Here is a 15,515-nt window from a genome sequence, read left to right as displayed (position 1 = left end):
AAGTTTTAATGTATTTCTGGAATGTAAGATTTTTTTATTCAACACCTCTACAGGTAGTAAATTAGAATTTCCGCGAAAAATATATTATACCATGGTAAATCAATTAAATATATTATTTGTATCTATTGTTCATTTAATGATGAAGCACGAAATTCAAATTAATGATCAGCATTAAAAATGCAAATGTCAAATATATGAAATACTATTGATCGATATGTGAAAAAAAATGTTTAAACTAAAGAAGAAGAATGAAGTTAACAATAAAGAGTAAAAATGAAAACAAAAATAAACTCTTAAGTAAGAGTATAATACTATAAAAAATTTCAGAGAAAGAGCAAGGCAGTTAGAAGAGCGGAGGGGTAATGAAATGGTAACTGTTTGTCCAGTACATACGACAAGGTCAAATTCGTACATAGCCTGTAATTACTTTGTAAAAAGCTCTCACCTCCCTCTTGTGGCGTCTTGCTCATTCGTTCGCGCACAGTTTTTCATCAACTTCGGCCCATTTTGTTAGAATGCATAGATATTATTGTTAAATTTCATACGCTAAAGTGTATTCAAACGGCAATAAAATTGAGAGCTTTCGATCGAATTTTCCCTTTTTTCGTTTTCTTACGTAATTATCGTATATGTGTGCCGCTTGTTTTTATTGCAATAAGTCATGCGATATAGAAATTATTAGAAAAGCTGGAGAAACAATGGCTGAGAAAAAAATAGAACAAGACATTATACTGTATTTTGGACAAATGTAACGACTCATTGTCACGGAATCGGTTTCTTTGAAGAAAATACAGAAGAAAGATCGGAATCGGTTTCTTTGAAGAAAATACAGAAGAAAGATTTAAGGGAGAGAGAGAGAGAGAGAGAGAGAGAGAGAGAGAGAGAGAGAGAGAAGCAGCGAAGTATTTACTAAGCTACTGCGTGAGACGTTTTCGGTGTATGCAAAGTAATGAGACTGTCATGAGTGATTGACAGAGGCGCTACGGTTTGATAAATGTTAATCTTCTCCAACGATGAGTTCAGAGTTATTAGGATGAAAATTCGTGAAGCCTATTGCGTTTTCATGTTGTTAGTTGGTTTTTTTTCTTTTCTTTTTTTTTTGACAATGCAACCACCTTTGCTCTATAAGTTACACTAATTTGATTATATTTATTTCTGAAGAATATATTTTGGTATTAGCATTAATTGTAAGAGACGTTGATTAGTTGATTAATAATAAATTTTTCAATAAAATGTATAATTTTGGCAAATGTGTAATCGCACTTAATTAAATGATGTAATAGGACTGCAAGCTGTTATGGTTTAAATCTAACATCAAGTATACAATATATTTTAGTCGTAAATCAAATAAATAAATAGATATATAACTTTTTTTTAACTCCGTCAGTTTTAATAATGAAAGAGAGCCATAACTAAAGCACAAACGTATGCAATGAGCTTCGATCGTTTTTTTTACGAAGAATATTGGTTACGAAACATTCAATGACATTAAAGAAATTATTAAAAGTATGTAGTATTAAAAGTAAGAAAGTAGGGTTTTTAAACGACGTTATTTCAATCGATGAAAGCTACGATTATATAATAAAGCTTTATAAAATTGCTATAAATTTTCAATTATTATAAAGAGTTCATGTAGTTAAAAAAAATATTTAATGTAGGTGGTATTTCATTAGACCCTCTTTTCGTTAAGTTACAGCACACGTGATTCTAGCGCAAAACTCGGTTAAACGAGGGTTAGGAAGCCGTTACGAGTATCGCCTCAGAGACAAGCGAAAAATCTACGTCCCTGGTGTAAGGGGTGAGGATATAAACGATTCGCGGGGCTGGGTATAAAGCATCGTCGTGAAGGCGCTTCGTGAGACAATATAACAAACGCGCATACGTAATTCCAAGTCCCTGCTCGTTTTTTCGGCAAAATATTTTTTTTCCGACCACCCCTTGATGCCAATCGACCGAGAGCCGGTTTCGACTTCCTCTCCTTCATTCCAGCTTGGGCTTTGAGATCGAGCAGATGGTACGTGACTCGCAACCAATGAAGAAATGTTGTTACACTGTTTTATTTAGATTGCAAATCATAGGCTCTCGTGCTTCGCGCTTCGTAATTTCGCCGCGCTTTAAACTTCACCTTTTGATAATTATAATTTTACATAAGGAGGGGCGCGTTAATGCTTAGTTGTAAATTGTTTAATTTAAATATGCACGGTTAAATTTTATTTTCTCCGTCAAATTGAACTGGCGCTTATGTATAACTAAATGACTATAAAACTCGGAAGCACATATATAACCATTGATTATTGTTACGTACTTTTAATTTAACCTCTGAAGAATATTTTGTTAAGTTATTATATAAAATTTTGGAAATTATTAAATAATAGTAGTAAGACTGAATGAATGAGCTAATTGAAAGAACTACATTAAACTGAGCATTTTGTTAAAATTTTTATAATACTTTTATATAAAATTTAATACACATATAATCATTGTTAATGTAGAAACGGATGAAGAAATGGCTTTATACCGAGAATGGCTGAAAGTGAGATATTGCGATTCAATATCAATTTACTAATAGTTAAATGAAATGATTATGTAATTTAACCTAGAAGCTACCATTCATTTACTCCTCTAAATAATAATCACATGTACGCTTGAGATTCCGGTGGAAAAACGTGGCGCGCGCATTGCTATGGAAATACAGGGGCGAGAAAAGGGTTGCGCTGAAGTGGGATACGTGCCGGCTTGATCCGTCTGAAAGGAAGTCGGGAAAAAATTCATTTGAATCCCGTGGCAGGACCGATGAAAGGGTTGTGCGACGCTACGTACACGTTTGGAGGAGGCAAAAAAAGTCCGAGGACCCGCGAGCGATATAATGCTGCGAGGCGCTGAAATAATTGGATTTCAATTTCTGTTCCCGCAGCGACAAAAAAACTCCCCCTCAGGCGCATTGAACACTAGTTGGTTTTGGAAATTAGCCCGTGAACGAAAGAATGCAACGTATTTGGCTAACACCTTTTTTTCGCGATTCTCACGTTCGTGCACAGAAGCTTTGTAATACATGAGTGACTCACTGGGCTTATTCTCTTTAGTATTTTGGTTCTGTTACACAGTTAAGTGTGAACATATTGTGTGATTATATGAGTTTTCTTTTCCATATAGTAGCATTGATCGTTACCACGTTTGTATCACCATGAACAATGCGGTGCTCCCAATGGGATGAAAAATCTTGATTAAACGATCGCGAATGTACGTTAAAGAATAATAACAAAACTTAGTGTCGATATAGTACTTTATAAAAATATATGTAGTATAAAAATAGAATAGGGAAAGTTTTTGAAACGAGGAAAATTACATCCATATTGCGGTACAAAATTTTATCTTCGTCCTTTCAGTTAGAAGCATCTTTTACATCGTGGACTATAAGTATATCTTTTCGTTGTGTCAAAGTTTGCTTACAGGAAGTTGCTTTTAATTTTACTTGAATAAGTTTCAGTTACAACGGTATTTGCATTCAATGTCCTGAATACTTTTCTGTTGTTTCGGCTCTGACTTAATTGAATAGGACTACTAGTTTTACACATAATTTAAAAACTTTGGTTAACCATTGTAACATAATGCAAAAACTGCATGCATACTTTATGAGTATTTTTTTTGTTTTTGAATATTTTATTCGTGAATTAAATGAAAGATTGATTAAATTAATATGAATTTATTAAATTTGGACATTATTTAATGAAAATATATGTGATTATCTAATATCAAACTATCGAAAATGTATATTTGATGAAAAAAACAAAAAAAAAAGAAAATATGTTACAAGCTGTAAAATAGAAAAACAATGAAAGATTTAAATTTATTTAAATATATTTAATATATTTAATATAATATATAATTTATTTAATATAATATATTTAAATATATTAAATTCGTATTTTTTAATTTCGCAATGCATATAATTAAAGATTATATATATATACTTTTATAAGAACAACACTAATATTATAAATAATGATCATTTTTAATACGTTTTTTAATATTTTAACCATCATTCTTTTTTCGATTGAGGTTTGTTAGCAGGCGCAGCAAAGTTTTGAAAAAAATGCGCCCGCATTAAATTGCAAAGTTTTCACAGCGCATTTCTTGGACAGTGGATTTAATTAAAACATTCGCTTTTCTCTACCCTTCGGATCCCTCAGTATTTTTATCACTGTTACCCACCTCCAACTGTTTACGTTCTTTTAGCTTTCATCAATTTCATACCGTATTATACGATGTAACGGAGGGGTCGATTCATAGATGGGAACGTGAGTTTTTCCGGGAGAAAAAAAGTGTCGGAGCATGTGTGATATGTCGAAGCATTCATTCTCTTCTTTCGTTCGGACAGGCTTTCAAGATAACCGCCATTTTTCAAGACAACACTCTCGCATATAAATTGTATGAGTATTTGACATACCGAGAAATCATTTGCTTCGGAACTTTGTGCGATTATTTTAGAAGGTGACAATTGTACGGCTAAGCTAATGTTATAAGAAAATAATGTAGGTATTAGGGGCTTGAAATTAATAATGAAATTTTTCTTATATGTCTACAGAAGAACGAACTTGCATAAGTAGCTTAAAAGTGAATAAAGAACCATTTCTAATTAAAAAAAATTGGCATTTTTGGAAAAACTATAATATATATACCGATAATATATATATATATATATATATATATATATAACTCGTTGATATTTAATAAAAAATTACTTTCAAAATTTTATGTCTTATTTTTGATATGTGAATTTTTATTTGATACGCAAATCTAATTTAAAGTAAATGTCTTTTTAATATCTTATGAAAATGTCATCGTTTTAGTTATTTATATATATATATATATATATATATATATATATATATGTCGAGTTTATTACTTATAAAAATTTTATTCTATTTCCGTATGTAATAAAGAATATCTATTTATTACACAAGCTAATTGAATAACGTTCAACAACTTCACTACAATGCGACGTTCGTATTTATTAAGCTATAGTCCTAATTTTTCTTCCTTATTCAAACAGAAATTTTATATACTTAATATTATTTTGTATTATTTGAATACGAATAATTTATCGTTTCAATGTGAAATAAATCAATTATAAGGGAAAAGTACTCGAATGAAAATATTGAGTTGAAGAAAAGTACGAGAAAGAAGGAAACATAGCAAGCGGCATAGCGCTAGTATTAAGCTTGTCGCTTTTCCATGTCCGGAAGCGTCCTTTGGTCGTTTTCTATTTATTCTATTTATTCATCCTTGTCGTTCGTATACTGGTAGAGAAAATAAAAGGAACCGCAAAAACAAAAGCGTGGCTACTTAACGATACAAATTGTTGCTTCGTTGCTTAAGACAAGGTGGAGAATTTAAAAGTTCTCTGCTTGTCCGTGGCTTTCTTCCTCGCTTCCTTTTCCCATTCCTGTCTTAGTCTTATTTTTTTTTTCCGTTCTTTTTCCCGTCCACTTTTCACAAGCGAGGATGGGGACGGCGAAGTCGTCCTCACGGCGCGAATACTCATAAAATGAAATTCAATGTTCGTTAGCTCTGTTTTCTTTTACAGTGGGAGAGAAACTTTTTCCTGCCAAATTGATAAACTTCTTTTTTAATGGCCAGGCAATTGCGCTCGCTTATTTTCGCATTTAAGTCGTACCATTTAAGAGTTAGCTGAGAGCGAGGTCGATTAAAGGGATGTATCCTTAGCACATAATAGTTACATATTATTTATCACACAAGTTTTTTCTCTCTTATGGTTAATTAAGTAATTTTGACAAGTAACTCTACTATATGATTTTCAGTAATATATATTATGTGAACACTATTAAATTGATAGTTAATACGCTTGTAATTATTGATTCTCGAAGATTTATGTGCCCTTAAATACGATATTTTATATTTACATTTGTATATTTAACAAGGTATTCTGAAATACGTAACTGAAGCTTAAATAATTATAAGTATTTTTCATCTTGATAATATGTAATTTCCGTAATATAATAAATAATTAGAGCATGTTTCATTTAAACAATTTAAAAGCAAACTTCTACAAGACTATAAAAAATTAATTTAGGCTCAAAAATATCACACGCTGCGAGTAACAAGTTTAGCATTGTAAATATGATCAAATTAATAGCACTATAAGATGCTTTAAGAGAGCATATCTGTTATGCAATTATGATCGATAATTACTACGTCTAAGATTGTGTTAACTTTAATGTATAATACACTTGTGAGTTTGAGTTATGCTCGTGGTCGAGCGATTTCATCAAGATTACACATTTATAAGTTAAGAATAGCATTTTCGGAGTTACATTTTGTAACAACTTAAAAGCTTAAAATTATATACATAACATATAAATATATTCAGATATTGTACATTCATATATATTATTATTTCATTGACAATACACAAAATCTCTACACACAATGGAATTTTAAAAACATAATTAAGGTATCATGCATAAAAAGCCGATAAACGTCCTGTTGTCAAATAATATTAAAGCTATGCAGGAGCTGGTGACTTTTACATTTACATGATAGAAAGAAGTGAGCACAGAATAAAAAGAATAATGAAATACAAATTATAGCATGAAATTATAATTGCGCAAGCTAGTGAAAAATGGAGCAAATAAAACGATACTGAAATCTTGAAAGATTGTGCCTAAGTATATATAAAAAAAAATATATATAATACTAATAATGTAAAGAAAACGAAATAGTTTGAATTTTGTCAAGCGTAACTTCGATTTCGGATGTTAACGTGAAATGTAAAATTAATTTTTATTTGTACGTTATAATATGTTGAATTTATTATTCTATTATCATCCACTTTCTAGTATTTCGTATATTTTAAATATTTCAATTTCATAAATTTCAGATTTATGAATTTTGCAATTATAATATTCATTTTATATGTAGTGTAACACAATTTTTTTTTTTAATTTGTGGTATTTTGTAATTTGGTAGATTTAAATTATTCTACAAAATCAAAAACTTGTATAAATATAATTTTAAATAAAATCTACTTATTTTATGTTTAATTTATTAATGTGCTCCAAACAGAACTAAAGAAATTAAATTTAACTAAAAAAGGTATTTAATTTTCATTAATTATTTTCTTTCCACCGCTTTCATATTAATGCCCGCGATTAAAGTAGTAAAAATTAAAAAGGCAATTTTGAAATAACTCTTTTTTATTATAAAAGTATTTTTCTAGAGTTTGCGTTTAAGATTATTAAATAATGCATGAACTCTGTAAATTTAGAGATATAATAGATGTTTTCAGAAATTCTGTTATTGAATATCGTGTTGACCTTCAAGTGTACACTTAAAATTTATTTATTTGTAAATATAAAACGTATGCAATGTAATGAAATATATAATATAAAAACAGATTATTTTTAGATTTACGTAAAATCGACGTTTTAAAATATTTTTTATTTTTATTTGTATAAAAGTGTGAAGTTAACGATAGAAGCCGGAAGAGTTTTATATTAAGCAGAGGTACCGATCATCGCCGTGCGATCGGCGAATTCAAATAATTATATAAAAAGTTATTGAAAAATGCATATCATGCAACATCATGAATCTATTGTTATCTTTAATCTCATAAAAATGTGTCATAAACTCAAAAGTTGGTATTGACAAGGTGTCGTTAGAATGACGTTAAAAATTCCGAAATAGTGATGTCGCGCGCGGAAGAACACGGAGCGTTCAAAGATCGCAAATACGACATCCACGCAGTAGCTAAGAAAGAAAAAAAAGATAAATAAAAGAAACAACTAGCGAAAGTTAACAGAAAATATAGTATGAGATGCTGGCATGTTTGGCAGACAAAGAAAAATTGAGGGTGGGGCAGGCGCATCTCAGGCTGAATGTATCCGACTAAGGGTTGAGTGTTCAACTCACTCGCTGCAGAGTGGACCAGCATTCCTCAAGGGTGCGCTCGTTGATGTTGGCCATCCCGCCAGTGCCCGCGGCTCCTCCTCCTCCAGCAGCATTCCCTACGAGGCCCGCTGCTCGGGACTGCGACCGGGACGAGAGACAGATAGAGAGGAGATTCGCATTAGTTGAGATCTGCGTCTTTGATCTTGACCAACAGTTATGTTTGGAACTGTGCGCGCGCCAATGCTTCATACACACGCACGCACGCACGCACGCACGCACGCACGCACGCACGCACGCACGCACGCACGCACGCACGCACGCACGCACGCACGCACGCACGCACGCACGCACGCACGCACGCACGCACGCACGCACGCACGCACGCACGCACGCACGCACGCACGCACGCACGCACGCACGCACGCACGCACGCACGCACGCACGCACGCACGCACGCACGCACGCACGCACGCACGCACGCACGCACGCACGCACGCACGCACGCACGCACGCACGCACGCACGCACGCACGCACGCACGCACGCACGCACGCACGCACGCACGCACGCACGCACGCACGCACGCACGCACGCACGCACGCACGCACGCACGCACGCACGCACGCACGCACGCACGCACGCACGCACGCACGCACGCACGCACGCACGCACGCACGCACGCACGCACGCCTCTCTTTCTCTCTCTCTCTCTCTCTCTCTCTCTCTCTGTCTCTCTCTCTCTCTCTCACTCTCTCTCTCTCACTCTCCCCCTCTCTCTCTCTCACGCTCTCTCTCTCTCTCTCGCTCTCTCTCTCTCTCTCTCTCTCTCTCTCAATCTCTCAATCTCAATCTCATCTCAATATCACTCTCACTCTCTTTCTCTCTCTGTACTCACTCATTCATTCGCTCATTTACTCGTACGCCTCTTATTCGTTCTATCAAAGTAAGGGGGTGGGCGGATACTGCATTACTTCCGAATTTCACGGCTCGTTTGCGATGTCGCGATTTGAGCGTAACGATACTTAATATGCCGTTTCCGTAGCTTGAGTCACAGAGTCATGGCTATTTGTTTGAGCATTCGACAGATGCTTCACACTTAAGGAGAAGCTAATGCAATCTATATATTCATCTATAAAATGATATTACGATCATAATTCGCGAATAAGCTTCACACTTTGTTTCGTTATATAAAGTTATGAATAGCGTGAATTCGTTAACTATTGATATTATTAAAACAAAGTTCTGAAATGATTTTTGTGTAATTTATGATAAATACACGTATACATAGGAGGCTTTCATTTGTTTTCCTCAACATTATTTCTATTGAATTAATATATGCATGCGCATACTTAATACTCGCGTATTTAGTGTAAGCTAATAAGAGGCTAATAAGTTGTAATGATCGAAAAATTAATGATTCGCAGTATAATATAAAACTTATAGTTTTATATGAAATGTTTTAGGAATAATTTTTAAAAATGCAAACACATATAATAATGAAGCAACTAAGATTTCGCTACTTTATCTGTATTTAAATATTTATTTATAATTTTAAGAATAATATTTAATTGTTAAACAAATTATTAGTTCTGTTCGATTGACTTTAATTGATAAATTTATTATTTGCCTGAATATATTTAAGATTAAAAATAGTTTTTATTTAATAAAATATGTAATTTTTCATAACAATTTTTGCAACCCTTAATTATAATAAGCATAACAATGCTTTATTATAATGTATGGAAAAGCCTGTAGTAAGTTTTAATGAATTTGAATTTTTATTTCGCGTAGCCTCGATACTTAGCGCATTTTCAACGAAATATTGTTTTTGAATGCGTTGTGCCTAGTCCATGCAGAAAACCGTGACTGTTGCGCATCTCTATACTCATGTTGAATATTATTTATAATTGTTTCATGTACATTCATGTATATATATTTTTTTCATAAAATGGACTGCATGTTGATAATGATATATGTACATACGTATACAAATGTGTGTGTATGTGTGTGTGTGTGTGTGTATGTGCGCGCGCACATTCAAACATACATACATATACACGCGAGTGTGCATATAGAGGAGACGGCATTATCTGTGTTACCTGGGTCAGGAACCCCGATAAGCGAGGGATGTATCTACATATATAGATGAAACGGCGTATAAGTGTGCCAATATGTCTGCATACCTATGTATATAAAGTATGCGTACGTTGGCTCCGAGAGATGCGCTACAGTCTCACTACGCATACATAATGCATATGAACAGGTGCACACATACTCACGCATAAGTTTTTCTGAACTAGATGGCATTAATATTATTATACTAGAACTATTTTCTTTTTAATAAAATAATTATGTATGAGCGTGCATGGGCGCGCGCCTGTGTACATATGTATGCATATTACGGCTCTATGTGTATCGTGAAAGCGGAGTTATACTTGGCCTCCGAATGTAGTTATGTCAGATTTCCAATATTGACAATACTCAAATTTCTTTGTATTTTTAATTTTCATTTATTTCATTTTGTATTTTTATTTTTATTTAAAATATTTAATAAAATTTTTATAAATATTTTTAAATTTAAACATAAATTCACGAATGAAAAATACTTTTGATGCAGATCTAATGTTGAAGATATTCAAATTCATTGTTAAATTTGCATTCGGTGAAACGTATTAGGTATTTCGATTGTGAAAATGCTTTCCACCATTTATGATAAGATGCGAGCTTATAGAATGACATAAAAATATTTAAAATTTATATAGTATTAATTGAGAACTTTGTAAGTAAAGCTAATTCGTAATATTTCAGTAAGTAATTAAAAATTTCATTCTTTCACTTAAATTGACAATAATATTATTATAATTTAAACTGATAAGTTTTTATTTAAAATCTTAGCCAATTTAGATAGAAAAATGATATTTACTTGAAGTAGCAATTGCCATGAGTCGTTATCGTAAATGTAATAAGTTTTTCTGACTAGCTAATATTTATTTTTTATTTTAATATTTTTTCATTAAAGAGCTATTTCCTTTTTCATAAAATAAAAAACTAATGCAGTCTCACCTGAAGTTCGTTAACAAGTTTCTCGGTTAATGTGGCATCATGCGAATCTTGACTGCCAGTGCCAGGACTGAGGATGGAATTTTGAGAATTTTGCTGCTGATTTCCAGGAATATTCATGCCCGTTAATCCCCCATTCTGACTGATAGAATTGGCCATGTTCAATGCTTGCTGCTGAAGGTTTTGCGAGAGATTCTGAGCTTGTTGTGCCAGATTCTGCGTCAAGTTCTGAGCTTGCTGCTGCATCGTTTGTTGACTGAGGCTTTGACTTAGGTTTTGCGCTGGCTGTTGCAATGTCTGCGTGAGATTTTGCGCTTGATTCTGCATATTTTGTTGTAAGCTCTGGTTCGTCTGACTAAGATTTTGCGGCTGATTTAGTAGTTGCTGCTGCGGTGAAAGGTTCGGCGTCAGACTCTGAGCTAAATTATGCTGCAGGGTTTGGCCCAAATTTTGTTGCATATTCTGGGTAAGGGCCTGAGTGAGGGCTTGACCCAGATTCTGATTTAGGGCTTGAGCAGCTTGAACAGCTTGAACAGTGAGTGACGGACTTGAAGCCTGTGACATTGATTGTTGAGCCTGTGCCTGTGCTTGAGCCTGGGCAAGGTTATGCAAACTTTGCGCCATACTCGATGCAATTGCATTTTGTTGTTCGGCTTGTGGCGAAGGCGTCGTAGGCGCTGGCGGGGATTGATGCTGCGTTCCCTGGGAGCCTTGTGCGATAGACATTGCGTGTTGTTGCTGCTGCTGCTGCTGCTGCTGTTGCTGCTGCTGTTGCTGCTGCTGCAATTGCGAGGCAGCGCTTTGTCCGATACCGCCATTGGTATTGTGCTGTACCTGCGAGGCATTATTCTGCTGTTGTTGTTGCTGCTGCTGTTGCTGCTGCTGTTGTTGTTGCTGTGGCTGTTGCTGCTGCTGATGCTGTTGTTGCTGCTGCTGTTGCTGCTGCTGATTGAGTGGACTGTGCATGGCATTTTGCTGATTGTGTTGGTTTTGCTGCTGTGAATTTTGTAATGGGCTATGCTGCATTCCGGGCGATTGCTGTGACGGTCCTCGTTGAGGTTGTTGCCAATAATCAGACATCTTAAATACATGCTGACGCAGTGCGTGGAGATTAGCCGCCGCAGCGGATACTGCCGAAGCTTGGACCTCCATAGGCTCCGGCTCTGGTGCAAGATCTGCCTCGGGTGAGCTAGGATCTTCGTCTTCGTCGTCTTCCTCGCGCTCGTTAATGTCTTCGTTCTCCTCGTTGTTATTAATCTTCGCGGACTTGACCGCGATGCCTCCGATATTTCCTCCTACACCTCCGCCACCAGCAGCACCACCTTCTCCGCCGCCCCCTCCTCCTTCTATCCCACCCCCCGAATCGCCAGAGTGATGGTGATTCCCTGGATGATGCTGGGGATGATGCTGAACGTGCTGATGTTGATGATGAGGCGGATGAGGGCGGACCTCCGCTGGATTTTGCAGTGGGTCTGGATTGTGTGGCTGATGGTGATGGTGCTGCGGTGGCTGCTGCTCCAGGCCAAATTCTGATTGGGCTTGCGACTGGGCGCGTAGGTCCAGGGCCGCCGTTGCGTCCGAAATCTTGAGGCCTTCGCGAGAAGCCCGTGCTATCCCCTTCCGGCGCAGCTTGCTCGCTTTTTGACACTCCTTTCGGTAAGCAGCTCGACGACAGGCGCACCTCTGCTGTCGCCGCCGTCACTCGTTTAGCGAGGGTTCGGCCTCACTCCTCGTTATTATTGTCGTCGTGGTCAACCGAGCGATTTTGAGTCCGGCTTCGACCTACGACTCCTCCAACGGCGTCAGTTTTCCACCTGCGCCGATATCTTACTCGATAAACTAATCGAAACTATCAGGCTCATCAAAACTTTTTTAAGGATTCGCGGATAATTCAGGCTTTTGCGATTAAACTTTATTTAAAAATTTTGACAAATTATAGTTCCCACTGATCCTGCCGAATGTAGTATTCGATTGTTTCTCCTCGTCTTCGTCTTCCTCTTCGTCCGTCCTTATTATGTACAAATACTGTATTTCGTCGTGTCGTGTGTGGTAAGGATTGTCTGTTGAGTGTCGATATTGTGTGAGTATTATCATGCGCGCGTATTCAATCGGATGTCCTCGCACTCGACGGAGGACAGTCCTATTTTCTTTCTTCTATCTACTTAGACTCTATGCCTACACTTAAATTTAAGTTAAATTCAGGATTGCCCAGCCCGGACGGTGTGAACGAGACGAAGGTTCACGGACAATTTGACGTATTATTTGTTCGTATGTCGAAGGAATCTTCTTTGTGGCTTAGATTTGGTGATTGGTCTTGGAAGAATTCTGAACAAGTTAGTCGTTAATTAAGGATGAAACAACGGCTCGTCCCGCGTTGCCCTGAATTTTAAACCCCGTTTGTGTATGTATGTTGTATTTGTGATGAGACTTGCACTTTCCGTTTCAGTAACGTCGAGTTTAAATCTTTATCGTGTATGATTTAACGGAACGAGACTATGTTTCCCTTGTAGTATTCTTTATTCTTCTTTACTGCTTCCTCGATATACGCCGTCAAAATCCGTCGACAACCCCTTCTCGAGAAAAATGCGACTCTAGTATTAATCTTGAAAAGGTTTTATTTTTATTTTTTATCAATTATAGATTACCGCGTCGTACCGATCGTCGATGGTGGTAGCTTTTTTTTTACTATCGTTTAATTAATATTGCACTTAGGTACACTTGTTTGTTGAACACACTGTAATATATATGTTTGCGGCGCGGGGTCTCGATATCTTCATTCGATTGCTTTTTCACTTTTTCTCTTCCTCTGTTTCTTTTTAACTTTTCGTTCTTCTTGTTATTTCGAGGTTTCACGTATATTCTCTCCCTGATTCTGCTGATCTTCTCCAATCTCACTCCTACCTTTCAAATCTAGTCGGTTTGATACCCCGCTTTTATCCGTTATTCTTTCTATTTTCTTCCGCTTTTGTGCTCGTCTTTTGTGTTCTTGACTTATTCTGCTTTTTTCGCTTCGTCCAGTCTTCCTCTCCTGTGCGGGAATAACTTGCTGTAACGCGTCTCCCGCCCGAAGCTGCAATTACACAAAATTTTGTTTGTAATTTTACCATAAACACACGCTAACAAAATTTAGACAAAATTATTTAGAAATATAGTTTCATGAAATAAAATAGAAAATTAAAAATTGATTACCATAGTACACTCTAATACAAGTAAAACAAAATCAAAATAAGTGATGGAAAGAGAATTGAAAAGTCATTCATATCGTGATGAGGGTAGTATTAGAATATTGGATTATGAAGTGTAAGTGCATGAATAATTGCATTTAAAGTGTGTAAAATAATGAAGTTTATTTATGATCATTAATTTATTCTATCTTACTTTCCACATTTTAGTACAAAAGTTGAAATTTTCAAATTTGAAAAAATTATCAAGTTTGAGCATTGAATCATTTAATCCAAAAATTGACTAAACTTAATTTTATATAACAATATTATAAATGAATTTAAAGCATACTCTTTTGAATTAATAATTTATTAATTTCATACTTTAAAATGATTAAATTCTTTTAGTTATTTTTTTCAATCTTAATTTTATTGTTTGTTTCTAATCCTGGCGAAACAAGCTCGCGCTTCATAATTAATAGTCATTCATTCAGATATTTCCGATTTCAGTATTATATTACCACTTGTTTTTGATAATCACACGGGAATACAGTAAATATAAAAAATATGTTCGCTTACTATCATAACGAGTACACAAATAAAATGAATGACATTATCTTTGAAAGTAAAATAATGAAATGATTTTACATAGCAATTGTTGAGACTAGCATGTGCATGCACTGTCATAATTTCTTCGATATCATTAAAATAGATATTTTTTATCGTACGTGTCTATTAAGTAAAAGAAAAATTGTAAAAAATCTGAAATAAAATTTTTTCTATTAAATATTTAACTTCGAGTGTTATATAAAAAGTATTTTTCGCAGACTAATTGAATATAGGAAATATCTGAAAATTATCAATATAAAAAAGATTAATGATTGCAAAATTTATGATTAATCCAGTGATTGCATGACGGAAATGAAATATTTTCAGTTATCGTGATACCGTAACAAATTTGATTATCTTAAGGGAGTATTTACGTAAATAAAATTGTAAAGCTTCTTTATAGCTGTGTTTATGATTCCGCGATCTCGCCGGTTCACTGACATTAATATCACATGTGAAACGTGTTGTGAAGAATAGGATGAGTGTATTATTCAAATGGATATTAATTAATGGAAGTAGTGGTAAAATCCACCTTGAGAAAGGATAAAATCACCAGATAAACTGGAAGCAATGACAACAGTGAACTCGCGCACTTTGTAATAATGGATAAATCAAAGGACACTTGTTCACTTAGTTCGTCGTTGCTACTGGTTAATGGTTTCACATAACTTGTGAAAAATCCTGCAAACTACACTTGGAATTTTTTCTAATTATGAGTATATCAAGTTTAGACATATTCTATTTCAAGTTATCACATAATCACTGATCCATTCAC

The 15,515-nt window shown here is 35.0% G+C and overlaps 1 protein-coding gene across 11 annotated transcripts in view; it reads right to left on the bottom strand.

Annotated features, from left to right (window-relative positions):
- The window catches only part of dati (zinc finger protein datilografo), a 112,542-nt gene extending 99,675 nt beyond the window's left edge, over positions 1-12,867 (bottom strand). For 9 of the 11 annotated variants that reach the window (XM_011496959.1, XM_011496975.1, XM_011496984.1 and 6 more), the window contains exons 1-2: positions 10,974-12,867; positions 7,933-8,049 (exon numbers count right to left, since the gene is read on the bottom strand). In XM_011496959.1, the coding sequence (XP_011495261.1) occupies positions 7,933-8,049; positions 10,974-12,122 (1,266 nt within the window). In that variant the 5' untranslated portion in view covers positions 12,123-12,867. The remainder of the gene's footprint in view (positions 1-7,932; positions 8,050-10,973) is intronic. The other 2 variants (XM_011497026.1, XM_011497033.1) reach the window with 1 other exon arrangement.
- Positions 12,868-15,515: the final 2,648 nt, after the last annotated feature.

Source organism: Ceratosolen solmsi, unplaced genomic scaffold (genome assembly GCF_000503995.2).
Source record: "Ceratosolen solmsi marchali unplaced genomic scaffold, CerSol_1.0 scaffold10, whole genome shotgun sequence".
Taxonomy (NCBI): domain Eukaryota; kingdom Metazoa; phylum Arthropoda; class Insecta; order Hymenoptera; family Agaonidae; genus Ceratosolen; species Ceratosolen solmsi.
Note: the sequence above shows the minus strand (reverse complement) of the source record. Positions and strands in the feature narration are given on the sequence as shown.